At 33.5% G+C, this 17,423-nt stretch overlaps 1 protein-coding gene across 1 annotated transcript in view; it reads right to left on the reverse strand.

Annotated features, from left to right (window-relative positions):
* The window catches only part of LOC107455141 (FH1/FH2 domain-containing protein 3-like), a gene marked incomplete at its 3' end in the record, with an annotated part of 229,904 nt that overhangs the window by 155,362 nt on the left and 57,119 nt on the right, over positions 1-17,423 (reverse strand). Inside the window, 2 exon segments of the mRNA XM_071180913.1 lie at positions 10,472-11,593; positions 15,772-16,052. Of these exon segments, the coding sequence (XP_071037014.1) occupies positions 10,472-11,593; positions 15,772-16,052 (1,403 nt within the window).

Below are 17,423 nucleotides of genomic sequence, written 5' to 3' on the forward strand. Positions count from 1 at the left end.
TATATATATATATATATAACCCATAAAATAGATTTTTTTTCCTGTTTTCTTGTATTTTTAACTTATTTCTAAGTCATAAGGGCAGATTTTATAAAAACTCTAGCTGAATACTCGTTCATTTTTTCTAATGGCTCTCTCATTATTTTTTCGGAACAACAATTTTACTTTTGAGAAATGCACATCATTTACATAATAATCTCATCTGTATGTTTTTTTCGTACTTTGCCTAAGTAGCTTTTGTCATTCAATAGAATGCTTAGGTATTTTATACAATGTCTTGGGAAAGTACATAATACTTTTCACATTTTCATATTTTGCCTAAAAACATCCGGCATTCTATACAATGCCGGCGTTTCATACTTTGCCGGTAACATATATATATATCATAGATATAAAGGCACATCCCTATATTAGTCCCTGATATACATATTTATAACCCATAAAATAGATTTTTTTCCTGTTTTCTTTGTATTTTTAACTTATTTCTAAGTGCAGATTTTATAAAAACTCTAGCTGAATACTCGTTCATTTTTTTTAATGGCTCTCTCATTATTTTTTCGGAATAACAATTTTATTTTTGAGAAATGAACATTATTTACATAATAGCCTCATCAGTATGTTTTCTTCATACTTTGCCTAAATAGCATTTGTCATTCTATAGAATGCCTAGGTATCTTATACAATGCCAAGGGAAAGTATGTAATACTTCTCACATTTCATACTTTGCCTAAAAACATCCGGCATTCTATACAATGACGGCGTTTCATACTTTGCTGGTAACATATATAATCTATTTAATTTTATTTTCTTAACTGGTAATAATGGATGGTTCTTAGTTATCAATACTTTTTTGAAACAAGGGGGAAAAAAAGATGAAAAATAAATGAACAAAAATTTTAATCAAAATCCTCTCCCTCGAAAATATGAAAACGGATTAAAATCTTGGTGAATACACGCCTTACATGTTCGACAGAATTCGCAAAACGAAAAAAAAAAACATGGAACATTCCCCTCACTTTCACTGATAAAAAAGAAGAAAAAGAAAGACACGATGTAAAGATAGTCACGAGGAGAGGAAGAAGTCAAAATCCGGTCAGTGTGCATTATCCGGGGGAATGTCCGGCCGTAAAAAAGGTGTGTCCAAAACACTCTCTCTCTCGAAGGTCAAGGTTCTATAGAGAAAGTCTGACCGGTTTATTTCGTTGAGAGCATGTATTAAAAGATGCTATTAACACAATCCACCCTAATCGTCGTCTGTTACTAGGTTACTAATCACGCTCCCTTTCACGCAACCTTCCGAGAACCGCCATTTTAGATAAAACCTTGTTTTTATTTTATTTATCAGGGTGCGTAGCCAAATTAAATTATACAACAAAAAATAAGCACCTTTTAAGTACTTTTCAAGCACTCAAAAAATATTTTTAAGCACTTTAAAAAAAAAAAAACTTTCAGCATTGTTTTTGACTATTGTCAAAAATCATGAAATTTTGAATCATGTAAAACGAATGGCGTTTTCATACGCTAGGGAAAAGATTGGGGTTGAATTAGATGTGAAAACGTTGAATGGAACAATGCGAACTGTTGTCTTTTTGCATAATTCGGAACGAAAATCAACATGGTAAAGGAAAAATCTCATTTTGAAAAAAGGGGAAATCTAGCACTTTTTAAAAACGACCCATGATAAAAGCAACTTTAAGGGCTTTTAAAAAAAGAAAATCGAAAATAACTTAGTTAAGAGTAATAACAATTTTGACGTTTTTAATTAAAATTTCGTAAATTTTGAGTTTTTTGATTTGAGAAGAATGTTATATCTCTAACGTCCTTGTGGATTGATCACTCTTTCCGGCAAGGCCGTAGCCGGGATATTTTTTCGTCGGGGGGGGGGGGGNTTTTCGGGGGGGGATATGGTAGGAAGCAAGGACAGTTTCAGACATGCAAAGTAGGGGAAAAACGCTGTAACAAATATTGTTTATTCTGTTGTTTGCAAAAGTTAAACTAGTAATTAAAAAATATTACATAATAGTTACTTTTCAATTAATATTACATAATAATTATAATCAATTTGTAAACAAAGTTTACAAAGACATGTGACGGGGATTTGAAGAACATTTTTCGATTACTTTTTTAGGACAAACCAGAATATCCCGAAATATGCTTAATAAAGTTAGTTAATAAAAGGTTTGATTCGACAGTTTTTGTTTTTCTTTTTACTGAGAGGCTCAAAGAAAGACTAAAAAGTTTGAATCCCAGAATTTCGTGGGGGGGGGGGTTGTCCCGACGGTCCCCCCCGCCTGGCTATGGGCCTGCTTGGGTCCACTTCCCATTGCCTTAGAAATGCTATTCACTTATCGTTACCCAATGAGCAATTGTATCTAAACCACGTCATACAACCAAAAGCCCGCTTATTGGGCGGCTTACAATCACACAGAAGAATAAAGGACACAGAAAGTTAAATCCAGGCCTACGGTGGGATTCGAATCCGCAATCACTGCAACCGTAGTCCAGTACAGTAACCACTAGTCGGCTTGGAAACAACGTGGCATGTCCTAAGCACCACCCAAAACGGCGGAGCTTACAATTTTTTAACCTATAGAGACTTTTCACAAAAAATACAAATTGTCTTACTCATTTCATCTTGAGTCACGTGTTCTCTTAGAGAGTACTTTCAATGTGGAAGTGTATTTATTTCTCAATCTCACCGATTGTTTAAAAAAAAAAAAAAATAACAACAAAAATCTAGTGTGAAGTGCATTCTTCTTAAGGTGTGCGTTAAAAGCAAAGGCAATATTATTATTATGTGAACATTCGAGACTATTTTTTTTCCCTTCAGATTGAGAACATCATCCCACACATGCAGCCATTTGAGTAAAAGTAAATGTTGGAATAACACTCGAGGGGGGGGGGAGGACAAAAATGCATTTTCATTCTAAACTTAAGAGGCAAATATGTGAAGAAGACTCTTTTGCAAAGCAAAGCCGATAACTTAAATATTGACTCGAAAGAAAGTTCTGCATTTCGACCAATAGATTGCAATTGCTCAATATCGAACACTGACAGAGTTATTAACCGAAATTTAATTGGATGGAACGCTTTTGGTGTCGAACTTTTTGAGATTTAAAGGCGAAAAGAATTTATTAAAATTAATTTCTTTAATCAAATATAACGCGTCTTTTTTAATATTTATTTCTTGTGGTTGTTTGACAAAAACTCTGACGGCATACGAATGAACGTTTTAAGAATAACGTATGTTTCTGCGGCTGCCGTTTGTTCGTTGCAGTGATTCACAACTGTTAGGGTTAACTAACTGTTTGGTTGTTTAGAACTTATTACTAAAATGAAGCATTATGGTGATTATAATAGTTAGGGGTTTTTTTTTCTACGTTTCACCGTTCATTTTTCCTTTTAGTACACCGCCTATTTTTTATTTCAATGTACACTATCGCGGCTTACTATAAATAGAAGGGAAAGAACAGTTGCTAACGTAAGCAAATGCCACGTTTCACCATCGAGATACCCACACTACGTCACTTGCAAGTATCCCATTACTGTTGATTTTAAATTGATTCGTTTCCTGTAAGGCTCCTATACTATCAGTCTAATTCAGGGGCTCTAGTTTTCTGGACTCACATTTTAAGAGCATAACTATATATATATATATANTTTAATCCTTCCACTCAGCAATGGTTATATATATATATATATACACTACCGGTCAAAAGTTTGCGAAAATTTTGAAATCTGCAAAGAAAAGGTCTAAATTCAAATGTTCATAGAACTGCGAAAAATCATTCAAATTGGATGAAAATTTGATATGTTCTAAAGTGAACCCTCTACAGTTAGTTACATAAGATCAAATTGAAATGCTTTGTTTTTTGCGAACTGAATCCAGCTTTTCATCAAGGGTTGTCTTTATGGTAAAAAAATTTGTTAAGTTTGAACACTTGCCAAACTTGCAAAAAACATTTTCTGTACTTTCTGCTCATGAAAAATAGTTATTTGAACCATTCTATGTAAGCCCTCAAAATTTCAGATCGATTTGATTTTTTTTGACGAGGTTATGGAATTTTGAAAAACATGTGTACTTTTCTCAATTTTTGAGCTTCCACATATGCAGTCTTTTGGTCTATACATCTTCTACCAAAAGACTTTTTAATTAATTTTAATGTTTTCTGTATTTTCAAATAATTAATATTTATTATAAAACAAATATTCTTATTCATTATTGTAATTATTAGTGTTTATACTTTTTGTTTATATTTATTGCTTATATGTATTAGTTTTGTTGTAATATTTTTACTTTACATTAAATAAAAATAAAAAGTTATAAAAATAATTACATAAATAATTCTAAAAAAATAATAACAATAGTATAAAAAATTTGCGTTTTTACTAAATTATTTTATTTACAACAGATCAAATATTTAACATATTCTTATTCGTATTTTGTAATTAAATAAATTAACATTTAAATCTTAGATTCCTCAAATCATCCACCTTTTGCTATTATTATAGCCTTACATATGCGTGGCATTCGTTCTAACAAACCATTAATCTCTTCAAGTGATATAGAGTTCCATTCCTGTTGTAAAATGTCCCATAACTGCAAGTTATAACTAATCGTTGCATGAACAAACAAATTTTAGATGAAATGTGACATCTATGAGATATTGTTTTAATTATATTCATAATAAGTTCTTTGTAATAACAATAATTACAATAATGAATAAGAATATTTGTTTTATAATAAATATTAATTACTTGAAAATATAGAAAACATTAAAATGAAAAAGTTCTTTGGTAGAAGATGTATAGACCAAAAGACAGGATATGTGGAATGCTCAAAAATCGAGAAAAGTACACATGTTTTTCAAAATTCTATAACTTCGTCAAAAAGAATCGAATCAAACTGAAATTTTGAGGGCTTACATAGAATGGTTTAAATAACTATTTTCCATTAACAAAATGTACAAGAAATGTTTTTTGCAAGTTTGGCAAGTGTTCAAACTTAGAAAATTTTTTCACCATAAAAACAACCCATGATGAAAAGCTGGATTCAGTTCACAAAAAACAAAGTATTGCAATTTGATCATATGTAACTAAATGTAGAGGGTTCACTTTAGAACATACCAAATTTTCATGCAATTTGAATGATTTTTCGCAGTTCTACAAACATTTGAATTAAGACCTTTTCTTTGAAGATTTCAAAATTTTCGCAAACTTTTGACCGGTAGTGTATATATATATATATATATATATATAAAACACGTGGTTTCAAATAATTTCGAAAATACTAATTTGGTGACTCTATCCTCCAATGTTCAAGTTGATCAAATACTGATCATTGCATTTATCTGTCATAGCGAATAAAAAATAATTAAATATTAAAGAACCTCCAGAAAATTCGGGTTTTTTTTCTTCTTCTTTTTTTTTAATTGAGAGCTATAAGCTAGCAAATATCACTGATGTAATCCTTAAAATATTGGAAAGAAAGAAAATCGTCTGCAGTCTTTATTTTTATCTATGGCGAGTTCTAAGTCAATAATAAAATTCCATTTTTCATGCTGCTCTACCGAAGATACTTCTAGCAAATGACATAAGAGTTTCAGGATAATCTTGTAGCGTCTGTCTAAATTTCAGGATAGTAGAACAAACGGTTATTTTATAAGAGAGAGACTGACATCCACACGCAGACGAACTTTTCATTTTATTATTATAGATTATATATAAGTTCAATCTAAAATAAACATTAGCATATATTCGTCTGAACTGAACTGTTCCGCGTTTTTGACAAATCAAAGCAATTATTTGAGAGAAAAATTGAACTAGTCGTAAATGTTGATCAGGGAAGTCGGTTGAATTTCTGAGTACAATGAATAAGATTCAGTACTGTTCTAATGTGTTGGACCAAAACAATCGGAAAAAGGTAATCGCACAGAGAAAACGATTTATTACCACGATTCCTGCGATCGTGCATACTCATTTTAATATATCACGATTTTTTTTATTTTATTATTATTCTGACTTCAGACTTCTAGGAAGAAAAACTTTTCACATGCAGATGAGATTTAACTTTGTTTTAGTTAAAAAGCATTGCATGAATAAGAGAACATCGGTCAAAAGCGTTCTAATTAGAAGTAATAGTTAGTCTGATAGGTGATTTAAGTTTGGATGGAAAAAAAATTTTTTTTTTCCACATTTTATTGTTGACTAAGAACAGGGTTGACATTTTGTCCGGAAGGAGTTTATTTCTTCCACAGAAAGTGGAAAAATCCGGAACAATCTGCAGAAAATAAAAAAAAAAATAAAAATGACCAATAGCTAAAATTATTATAAAACTACCTAAATTCAAAAAAATCAGATGTGACGTCATATCAGAAAAGAAAAGCATTATTTCATAAAGAATAACTATTTTCAAATTATTAATTATATACAGAATTTTAAAAACTAGATTTTGTTTGAGTTTTTGTATTTTTATCAGAATGTAATTATTGAAATGAGTATATGTTTAGTATTTGATGTGTTAGATTAGAAGCATTAAAAAATTTAATTACGTTATTTTCAGTTATGGAATGAAATCATTTGCTTTTATTATACAAATGTGTGCAAAACATTAAAGAACAACAAATTTTTTAATTTCTTAAGAAATTCAATAAATCTACCGTTCAATTGCCTTTATTTAGTCATATTCAAGAATGATACATTAAATAATTGAAAATGAATAGACTAAAATGTGTCGCTTTGGCGATAGAAGTTGGCGCGAATAGGCAAAGATAGGGGAAATATATTCAGCTTTCATGTCTGTAAAAGTGCACAATGGGCTATTGGCGACGGTCTGGGACACATCCCTGAGGATCTGAAAGTTAAGCACTTTACGATAGAACAGTTTAAGGAAGACGTATACCTCACACCCTCGAACCCTCCCCCTTTTAGATGATTATGTTAAAAATATAAAATTAAATTTTAATAAAAATTAAATGGCGACTCATTCCGCTTTTCAAAAAGATCAATCTTCGTTTAATCTGAAAAACTTTTTTTATTCTACTATATTTTTAAAAACAGTTCAGGACCTAAAAAACAAGTGTTTCTTTTTTAACCCAAGATTTAATTTTTAAAAAAATGTTATTTCAAAAGATTAAGTAATTAATGACATGACATGGAGTCGACCTCAAATAACAAAATAAATTATTCCCACCAAAATAACATTTTCGAGAACTAAAGATTTAGTATTTTTTTTAGAATGTTAGAATGAAAAAATTTTCAACATCATGGATAACAATTAAAGCATATTGTACGAACGCGGTGCAAAAAATAAAAGTTAATTAATAATAAAGGTATTATTAAATAACCTTTAATAAACAAAAATAAAAAATAAAATAAAATAATTAATTAATTAATAATAAAGCTAACATGTTTAATCATATCGTAATTACTTGGTTTTGGGTTATTTGTTTTCAAAACTTTTTAGGTATATTGTGGTGGCGACATCTGCTGGGACGTATTGTAAGTAAAACGCAATTTAACTTTTCTTCAGTCATCATCCCTCGTTGTATACTTCTCTCCAGCGTCCACAAAGCAGCTGTTACACACATTTAAGTTTAAAAAATCATGAAAATTTTCTCAAGGAACTGCATTATTCTGTCACTTTGTGAACTTTATTCATTGGGTCAATTGCTGTGTTACACACTACTTACATTTTATGAGTAATCACTATTTAAATCTTCGTTTTTTTCAATACAATTGAAGCATTCTTGTTCAAAACAGGAAGCAAATTCAGCCCTTTTACCCGGACTATGTTAGTCTTTTATTTAAATTAACTCTCATTTTTTCAGTTTTTTAGGAAGCATTGTCAGAAACGCAAAATAGATACGATTTTATTTATTTATTTGAAATCAACAATATGATGGGAGGAAAATAAAATACATCTAAAAAATTTATGCAGCAAATAGAATTTTTAAAAAAATTGTCTCAGAATGCCTAATTCTTTAGAAACTTTTATTTTATGAAACAAGACTATGCTTTCGAAACCTTTACTTAAAAAATTATTAAGAGAATTATATAAGAAATTTTTTTTAATATATTTTCCTTATAGTTTTTTAAAAATATTTTTTTAAAAAATTATTAAGAAAAATTATTAAAAAAAAATAAATATTAAAAATCGGCAAAACAAAATAATGAAAAGATATAATCTCTTCATCAGCTCCCACGAATATATCCGCAAATACGGCTTTTGAAAAGAGAAGAAGAAAAATTATTAAAATAAAATATTTTTATACATATTTCTTTAAAGAAAATATATTTAAAAAATATCTATACATTTATATTAAAAAGCCGTATTTACGGATATAATCGTGGGAGCTGATGAAGATATTATATCTTTTCATTATTTTGTTTTGCCGATTTTTAATATTTATTATTGGCGATCGAAATGGGCTGCAGGTGGCGTAGAGCAGAACTCTTTTCCTATGGCAACACTTCACATGCTTTCCCCATTAGCGTGTGGAAAGTCATAGAGGAAGGAAGTACGTTAGTTTCTCTCTTGATTTTCATATAGATTAAAATCTTTCAACTTGAAACACTATATGAAACTGAAAACTGCATTAAACATAGTTCTAAAGAAAAGTATCATGGAAATTTTAAAAAATATTTTGATTAAATAAAAAGGAAAAATATTAAGAAAAGGGAAAATATCGTAGTACATTCCTATACAACTGAAAAGAGGAGGAGAGGGAAGGGAGAAGGGCTGAAAGCATGAAACCGGTCTCTCCCCAGATGGCGTATTCGAGTGTTGCGATCGCGAATTTTTTTTAATAATTTTTTTTCTTCCCTTTTCATCAATCTTTACTATTTTCCATGTTTTCTCTATATTTTTTAACTCATTTCATGAGATCTATATACTAGCAGTTTAAGCACAGTAAATAAAACTTATAATTTTCTTTACTGTCTTCGTTTTTCTCTCTTTTCTTTTTGTACTATATATATATATATATATACAGGGTTATTCATAACTCCTTCCGACTGTAAACGCCATTTTTATTTACAACAACTGGCTTCAGTGGTACATGTTACTGACATCTAACGGCAACGACTGCTTAAATTAAAAACTTGAATACTTTCGGAATAATCACATATGTTCTTATTTGCCATTTTCGTCTTCGTTTTTTTACTATAAAGCTTCGAAACCCCGGAGGGAATTATGAATAACCCTGTATTTGTTGTCAAATTTATTCACGAAAAGATAATGTCTATTTTTATTGACTATTATATTGTAGATTATTATGGTTTACCCTAAAGCATAGATAGAAATTTAATGAAAAAAATACAAGAGTGATAAATCGAATTTCATTTTTTGCTTTTATCTTTAACATGTTNTATATATATATATTAAAAGATGAAAAATTCATGCCTATAACAAGCTTACATCAGGAAAAACAAATGAATTTTTTAACACATTTTTCAGTATATTGTTTTAACTATTCTGGTGTCGTATGCTATATTGCTCATATGACACATTAAAAAAAAAAAACGGGTAATTTTTTTCCAATTCCTTCATGATCCGATAGATATTTTTATAAAACTTCATTCCTGTTAAAAAAAAAAAAAATGAACTGAGTTATTTTATGTAATTCATGTCTCCTGCACGTCGAGTGTTGGCAGGTATTTTAACACTTAACGATCCCCGGAAGTATCTCAAGCTTAACTTCCTGAACTCAGTTTAAATTATAATTATTAATTACAATAGTCGATTATAAAAAAAAAAATTACAATCTATTTCAAATATGCCAAAAGTAAAAGTAATAAAATGATTTTAGCCATCACTTGCGTGGTATTGGACGCAATATGTAACCACTTATGGATGGGTGGCCTAATGTAAACAATAACAAGCGTCCTTAAACCGGAAGAAATTTAGAAAATTTCCGGTGTATCCCTCCGCTTATGTTATGACTACGAGGCGATGTGTGAACGAGCCTAATATTCTACGCAGTTTTGTTACTGTAATTTGGGTTCAAATCTAAACATAATTGTACCATTCATAAGAGCTTTCAGAAATGTATTGATTCTCAGAGGTCGTAAGGCCAAAAAAAATTTTTTGAAAGATAATATCTCATTGTGAATAATTCTTAAGGTTTGCCATGTTTTGTATTTTATCCCTTATTTGGCTACATTTGAATAAAATGCGCCAAAAATATCTTTTCAAGTTAGCCTAATTAGAACATATTCTAATGATTATAATATTAATATGATAATGCTGAAGTTTAAAGGCTGAAAGAAAGAACTCGGTACATGTGAAATACTGCAAAAGATATGATGCAATAATATGATGGCGCGTTTTTTCAATCTGAGGCGTAAAAATATATCGGAAGCAGTAACCCGGAAGTCTTGCGGGAGCAATTTAACCACTAGCGCCACCACCCCTTGCTTTACACGATCACTCATCCATATAGAGGGTTAAAATAGAATTGTGTTGACTTACCCCATCGAATCTGTTAGGTTTACTACAATAATCATGTTGAGGATGATCCACATCATCATTGGACCACACGTTGAAATCATGGCTCATGTTCGAAGGTTGGATCGCAATGTTCTCGAATTCGGGACTAAGAGGCGTTGGTGTCCCCAGAGCTTCATCGATATCCTGACAAGAGCTTATGTATTGGCCATAAGCTTCCACATCCAAGCGAAGTCCTGGCGTTGTCCCATTTTGAGCGTGGCAATGCTCTCCGTAAATGTCACTGTTTCTGACATTGGATTCGTGTCGTCGGAGATTTCTCTCGAAATCTTCGAACGTTCGAAAGGCCCCGGATTCTAGATCTGCATCTGCAAGGATTTCGTCAATATCGTTGCAGGGACCCGTCATTGCAGTCTCACGACTCGATTCCATCTCCACAGTATCGTCCTGATGGCATATTTCGGCGAAACCAGAGTCACGCTGAGAGGAGTGCTCGTTGAGCGATCGGAACTTGAAACAGAGGTCGTCCACTGGGAATTCTCGACGAGCCGACGCGTCACTATCGACGTGAGGAAAGAGATCGGTGGTCGGACCTCCTTCTACGAAATATCGCGAATTGTGATCGGGGAAAAGTGTGTCCGGTTCGTCTGTTATGTCCAGAAAATACCGCTCAACATCGAAGGGGGTGCTTCTGGGAGACGATCCTCTGCAGTCTTCGCTTAAATTGTAAGATCTGTCCATGGAATCTGTGAAAAAACCGTCTGTCTCGCAACTGGATCTCTCGGCATCCGTGAAGGAGGAGTCGTATCCAGTCTCGCTAGGGGATCCGTCTTCAGATGCGTAACTCGGATCTTCCAGAGATCGCCGCCATCTTTGTTCGGCGAAGAGATCCTGAGGCGAATCCGTGTTGAGAGCCGATTTTCTCAAATCAGGAGTGGTCTCGCGTGGAGAGTCCGATTTGAGATTCTCTGTATGTTCTCCGAAGGGTCGATGAGAGGATGGATAACTTCCCCTCCAGGGCATCGGTGAGAGGTATCTGTTGTAGGATCCTGTACCGTACCACGACTGATGACGGGATGAAAGGAATGTTCTTCGTTCTCGTTTCTTTTCCCTTTCAATGTGTTCCTCCAGATCGGTTGTATCCACCTGATAAGGAAAAAGATTTTATTAAATATCATTGCTATCTGAAAAAGGTTAAGTCGCTATCAAAATCTTACTTCTGTAAATTTCGGAGTTAAAAAAAATCTTTTCGTCTTAAAAGGATTCAAAATTATTTTTCAAAGTTTTTTTTTTTCAAAAGTATTGTCACTCAGAGTAAAATGCTCACTTAGGTTCAGCATGACGTTTTAGCTGACTTCACACTATAGCGATAGTATCCAATTGCCATTTATGACAAAGGGGTTGATTTTAGCCGAGCATATGAAACCTTATAATTACTTAGATTTAAGATTATTTTCATCTTAAGACTCTAAAGGATTTGTTCACGCTTGAAAACCCTAAGACAACATCGATTTAAGGTTTTTATGTAGATGTTTTCCAAGGTATGGGATTAGGGTTATGAGCGTAGAATAGAGCAGATTGTCAGATATCTCGTTTAAAGGTTAGAAGTTTTACACGTGAGTATCACATCACAAACTTTTTGAGTTTACATTGAAAGGTTTTTGGTGAGTGAAAATAAACCTTAGTTATCAATCTGGGAATGAATAGAGATTCGCATAAAGCCAGGGCCGGATTAACCTATAGGCACACTAGGCACGTGCCTAGGGCCTTCCGAAATTCAGGGGCCTACGAAAAACTTGGGAGAAAAAAATTTGTTGACTAAAATAATTTAGCTTTAAAAACAGCAAGTGTATTTTGCACAAAATTATGAAGATACAAATAAAAATATAATATTTTTCGGTAATAAATTATTTTGCAGAATCTTATGATCTAATATATTACTTTTTTGCGATTTTTGGATTCAACGAAATCTTGTATTATGCTGTCGAATTCCAAAACTACGCAAAATGTCGTATTTAATAGACATAAGTGCGAGCGATGCCAAACGATCATTGCTGAACGCAAATAATTTTTTATCAATTTTAATCTGGAGAAAGATCTTTCTCCTTCTGCATTTGATCCAAGAATCGACAAATATATTCTTAATGCAATGTGAACGTTAGGAAAAGTATTCACAAGTTTATCTTTAATGTGAGCCTTCAACATTTCTTGTGCAGATTTATGTTCATATAAATTTGAAAATAGTAAAAATTCATCTACAAAGTTTTTCTCTAAAACGGATGAGTAAATTTTCACCAAATTTTGCGCTTTTAGTTTAATTTCAGATTCTGACAAATTTTTGTGTAATTTCCTTGTAATTCGGGTTCGATAAAACATCGATTAATGACACTTTTTGGTCGATCCAGAAAACTGGGAAATTCAGACATCCGGGATAGCGATGGTCCCGAGCATCCCATATAATTGGTTCTCTACTGTATAAATATTTCTTGTAATTAATCTCACTATCAATTTCACTGTTTTCTTTGCTGGTTTGTTGTTGTATTGTTGACGTGAAGTGTTTGCATAGTTATCGATCGAACTAATCATAATGGTATTATCGATATCAACTGCAATATCGGCAGTATGTCGGTATTGCAGATAAAGTTCAATAAACAAATTCGTAAATTAAAATCCATATTAATAAAAATGCAACAAAAAAATATGCAAGAAAATTTTAGCATATATTTTGAAAAGAGGGGAGGAGTGGGGGCAAGAGGGGAGGGCCCAAAAACGGCTATGCCTAGGGCCTACGAAAGGTATAATCCGGCTCTGCATAAAGCTAAGAACAGTGCTGCTAGTGATTAAAATTCGTAACAAGATTTCCGAGGCATGGAAGGTTCACTGAAATGTAAACAATAACAAGCTTCCTAAAACCGAAAGAAATTTGGAAAACTTCCGGTGTATCCCTCCGCTTATGTTATGCTTACGAGGCGATGTGTAAACAGGCTTCATATTATAGGAAGTTTTAACAGTGTGATTTGTGCTTAATTTCACGCTCAACTTTACCATTCATAAGAGTCTAACAGGTCGTGAACCTAAATCAAATGTAACTAAATTAATATCACAGCATAAATAAAGCCATGATTTGAATGTGAACCCTTATTTGGTTATATTTGCGTAAAATAGCACCGTTTGTTATTTCATGAGTATCACATCCTAGCAAGCTTGCGGATTCTTCTGAATTCATTTGTTGTTGGCTTCGTTGAAAGTTAGATTGAAAGACACTACAAGTACATTTAAGACACTACAAGAATAATAATTGCTGATCGTGCGTTTTTTTTTTTGTTCAGTCGGTAGTAACATGGTAATTTTACGACGAATTTTAACCTCTAGCGCTATCTGGGCTTCACTTTACACAGTCACTCACCCGTTACTTCTAATTTATTATTATTTTTAATCCTGTAAACTCGCCATTCTTTATTGTTAATATGCAATATACCTTGTGCTGTTTACCATTCAATTTGTAAATTCATTAAACTATAAGCCATAAAATAGCAACTGAAGATAACACTCGTCGCAATCATGATCGATTACATAGTACATCAAAAAGATGAAGTCGCACATATTTCTTATAACAACAATTATTGAGAGGGTTGATACATTTTGTTTAGTTTGGGAAAATATTAACCATCGTAAAAGTAAAATAAATTATTTAAATTAAAAAAAAATCGCGCTATAGTGTCCTATACTGATATTTTTGACAATACACCGTGATTTTAAAATTCAGAATTCATTGTTCATAAAAGATAATGTTCGTGTTGGCGACCACTAAGAAACACAGTCGCCAACACGGGGTCCCCGTAACCCAGTGTTTCCCAAAGTGTGGGACGCGTACCCCCGGGGGTACGGGAACAGTTTAGCGGTGTACGCGTTCTTATGCGAAATATCTTCCAACAAAGGAAAATTTCGAACCATTTTATTTAAAAACAAAGCTAGCCATGAATTTACGATTACCTATTTTTCTACAGGCTATTTTTTGCAGAATTAATTGTTAATAAAGAGTGGCATCAACAGCCAGTTGTGATTTTTAACTTTTGTGCGCATTTTTTATAGTAAAAAATGCATTCATTTTGGTATAAGTGGTGCACAGCGTTGCGAAAAAATTAGAAAGGGTACACAAAAGTCGTAAGTTTGGGAAACACTGCTGTTACCGATAAGTGCCTAGCGAACAGCCATGAAAAAAAAAGGTGACTAAATATGCATTATAATTTAAAGATAATAAAATCTATGTATACGCCAACTGAGTGATACTATTTGAGTGCAAAGGGTAAAAAGTGTCATAGTAAATACATCGAATGTGCATACTTGACGTACTATTTTTTTTTTAAATTTTTTATATATAACCGTCGTTGAACAGCCAACCCACTTTTATGGGTTTACGACTACTTATGTTCAACTCCCGTAGCCTTTCAATTTTAAACACAATCCAGAAGACAAGGGAACTCCTTGATCAAGTATTGGGAGCATTTTTTGCCTTCGTGGAGGACTTTTTGATGGAGCTACTCCGCATTTGCGTTACACGAAGAGGTAGATCACGAGAACCTCCCACGGTTAGCCTCACGGCAAGCGGACTCTAACCCGTGATCCGTCTACCTCTGAGGATATTTCATGTCTGCACTGTAGTCGGTGCAAGTCGGATGCGGGATTCGTATCGACTGGGATTCGAACCCAGTTCGCCTTATTGGAAGGCGAATGCTCTATCCCCTATGTGGATAGACCCTCGACTATGTGGTTTTATTTTATATCCGTCGTTGAACTGTCGACCCAACTTTTGGGTTCGTGACTACAAATGTTTAACTCGGTAGCCTTGTCATGTTGAACCCAATCCAGAAGACAGGGAAACTCCTGGGTCAACAATCACCCATTTCGGTCAATCACAGTAACATATACATAAGATGAAACTGAAGAATAAAATGAACCGAATTATGGTGTTCGTCGAGATGAAAGTTCAAAAGAAGTGCAATAAAAACTGTGCTGTCTCTCTCTCTCTCTCTGAATAACCCAAGCAATTGTGAGACTTTATTCTGGGTTTTTCACCAAATCGAGCATTTATTGACAATTTAAAAGGGATGCGGAATTCGTATCGACTGGGATTCGAATCCGGTTCGCCTCATTGGAAGGCGAACGCTCTATCCCCTGAGCCATCGCGACTCTGACGTACTGTCTTGGCAAAAATTAATCTAAACGTAAACACTATCTACACTCACGTTTGTGCACGTTGAGCCTAACTTGCAATAAAACATAAAGACAATGCAAATGATTAGAAAGCGATTGGATAATTTTACCTGGATTGCAGTTTCTATAAGGGACTGTGTATAAGACAGTTTGTGCAACTTCATCCTTTTGGTACGAGATATGACACTCTCCCTCTGATCACCACTCTCCTCACTTGTACCACAACTGGTACAGTACACATAATCTTCATCTTCCTCTTCCACCTCATCAAAGTCCAAGTAATGCCATTTTCTTTCGGGTAGGCATCTGTTCTTTGTCGTTGTTGCCACATATCCTTGTTGGGCTAGCCTGTTTCTCCAGCCTGTTAAGGGGATCGATTTAACAGGCGGTCCTGCAATGAAAATAAACATTATTTGATTTTCTGAATTTTGTTACATTATACACATGATTATGGTGACACGGACATCACGTCCGGGTCACCAATGTGGGGATAGTAGTTAACGACAATGTCAACCTTTATCTATGAAAAGGTAACCCTCCATAGAATCGAGTTAACATGTCTTATATATTGTCTTATATACATGTCTTATATATCGAGTTAACATGTCTTATATACTAGTTTAATATATACTAATAAACATTTTCCCGTATGCTCTGAATTGGGGCGGGTCGGGGTAAATATTTTCCTACTAGTGAATTGGTATTATATTTTTGTAGTGGTAGAAAAATACTACAGTACTCCCCCACCAGAATTATGTCTGTGATAGAATTCGACAAACGAACACCACTAGTGGATTCATTGCTATCTTGTGAGAAGCCGGGAGAGCTGTATTAAGACCACCGTACTTTTTTCAGTGCTGATCGTGAGAGCTGTATTAAGTTCATGGTCGTGGTCGCTCCTGTGTTGCCATTAGCAGTCGAGTGAATACGTTGTACGTTGTGTGTGATCGAGACTGAGAAGCAACAGCATGAGGAGGAGGACAATGTCGCATTCACAAGTAGCTATCACGTCCAGGTCACCAATGTGGGAAGAGTAGACTATGTCAACCTTCATCTAATGAAAAGGTACCCCTCCATAGAATCGAGTTAGCATGTCTTATATACTAGTAAATTGGAATTGTATTTTTGTAGTGGTAGAAAAACACTACAGTACTCCCCCACCAGAATTATGTATGTGATAGAATTCGACAAACGAACACCACTAGTTGATTACATTACTGCTTTGTGAGAAGCCGGGAGAGCTGTATTAAGTTCACGGTCAAGGTCACTCCTGTGTTGCATTAGCAGTCAAGTGTATAAAGGTTGACGTGTGTGATCGAGACTGAGTAGCAACAGCGCGAGAAGGTGGATAATGCCGCAGTCACAAGTAGCAAGTCAATTGGACCATCCATCAAAGTGGGAGTTTCTGTCAAGGTAGACGTTTTGTCATCACGCTCGGGTCATCAATGTGGGGTAAAGATAAAACCTTCTCTTATATTTACGTATAAATAGATAAAAATTTACGCACTAGAACTATATATTTATTTCACATCAGAGCAGAAAAATTAAAAACTAGAGAAGTTGCCATCCAGTGGTACAGTCAGCAAAAAAAAAAAGATATCACCCTGAATAACTTTTGTTCTAATGATCGGATTTTCACGATCTAAGTGTCAATCTTAATGGTTTCCGGGGGTGACTTCAAATATGCTAATTAATTAGTGCTAACTATTAATTAAGTTACGAAATCAGACACAAAAACGTACTTTCTCTGAATAAACATGTA

This window comes from Parasteatoda tepidariorum, chromosome 5, assembly GCF_043381705.1.
Source record: "Parasteatoda tepidariorum isolate YZ-2023 chromosome 5, CAS_Ptep_4.0, whole genome shotgun sequence".
Lineage (NCBI taxonomy): Eukaryota > Metazoa > Arthropoda > Arachnida > Araneae > Theridiidae > Parasteatoda > Parasteatoda tepidariorum.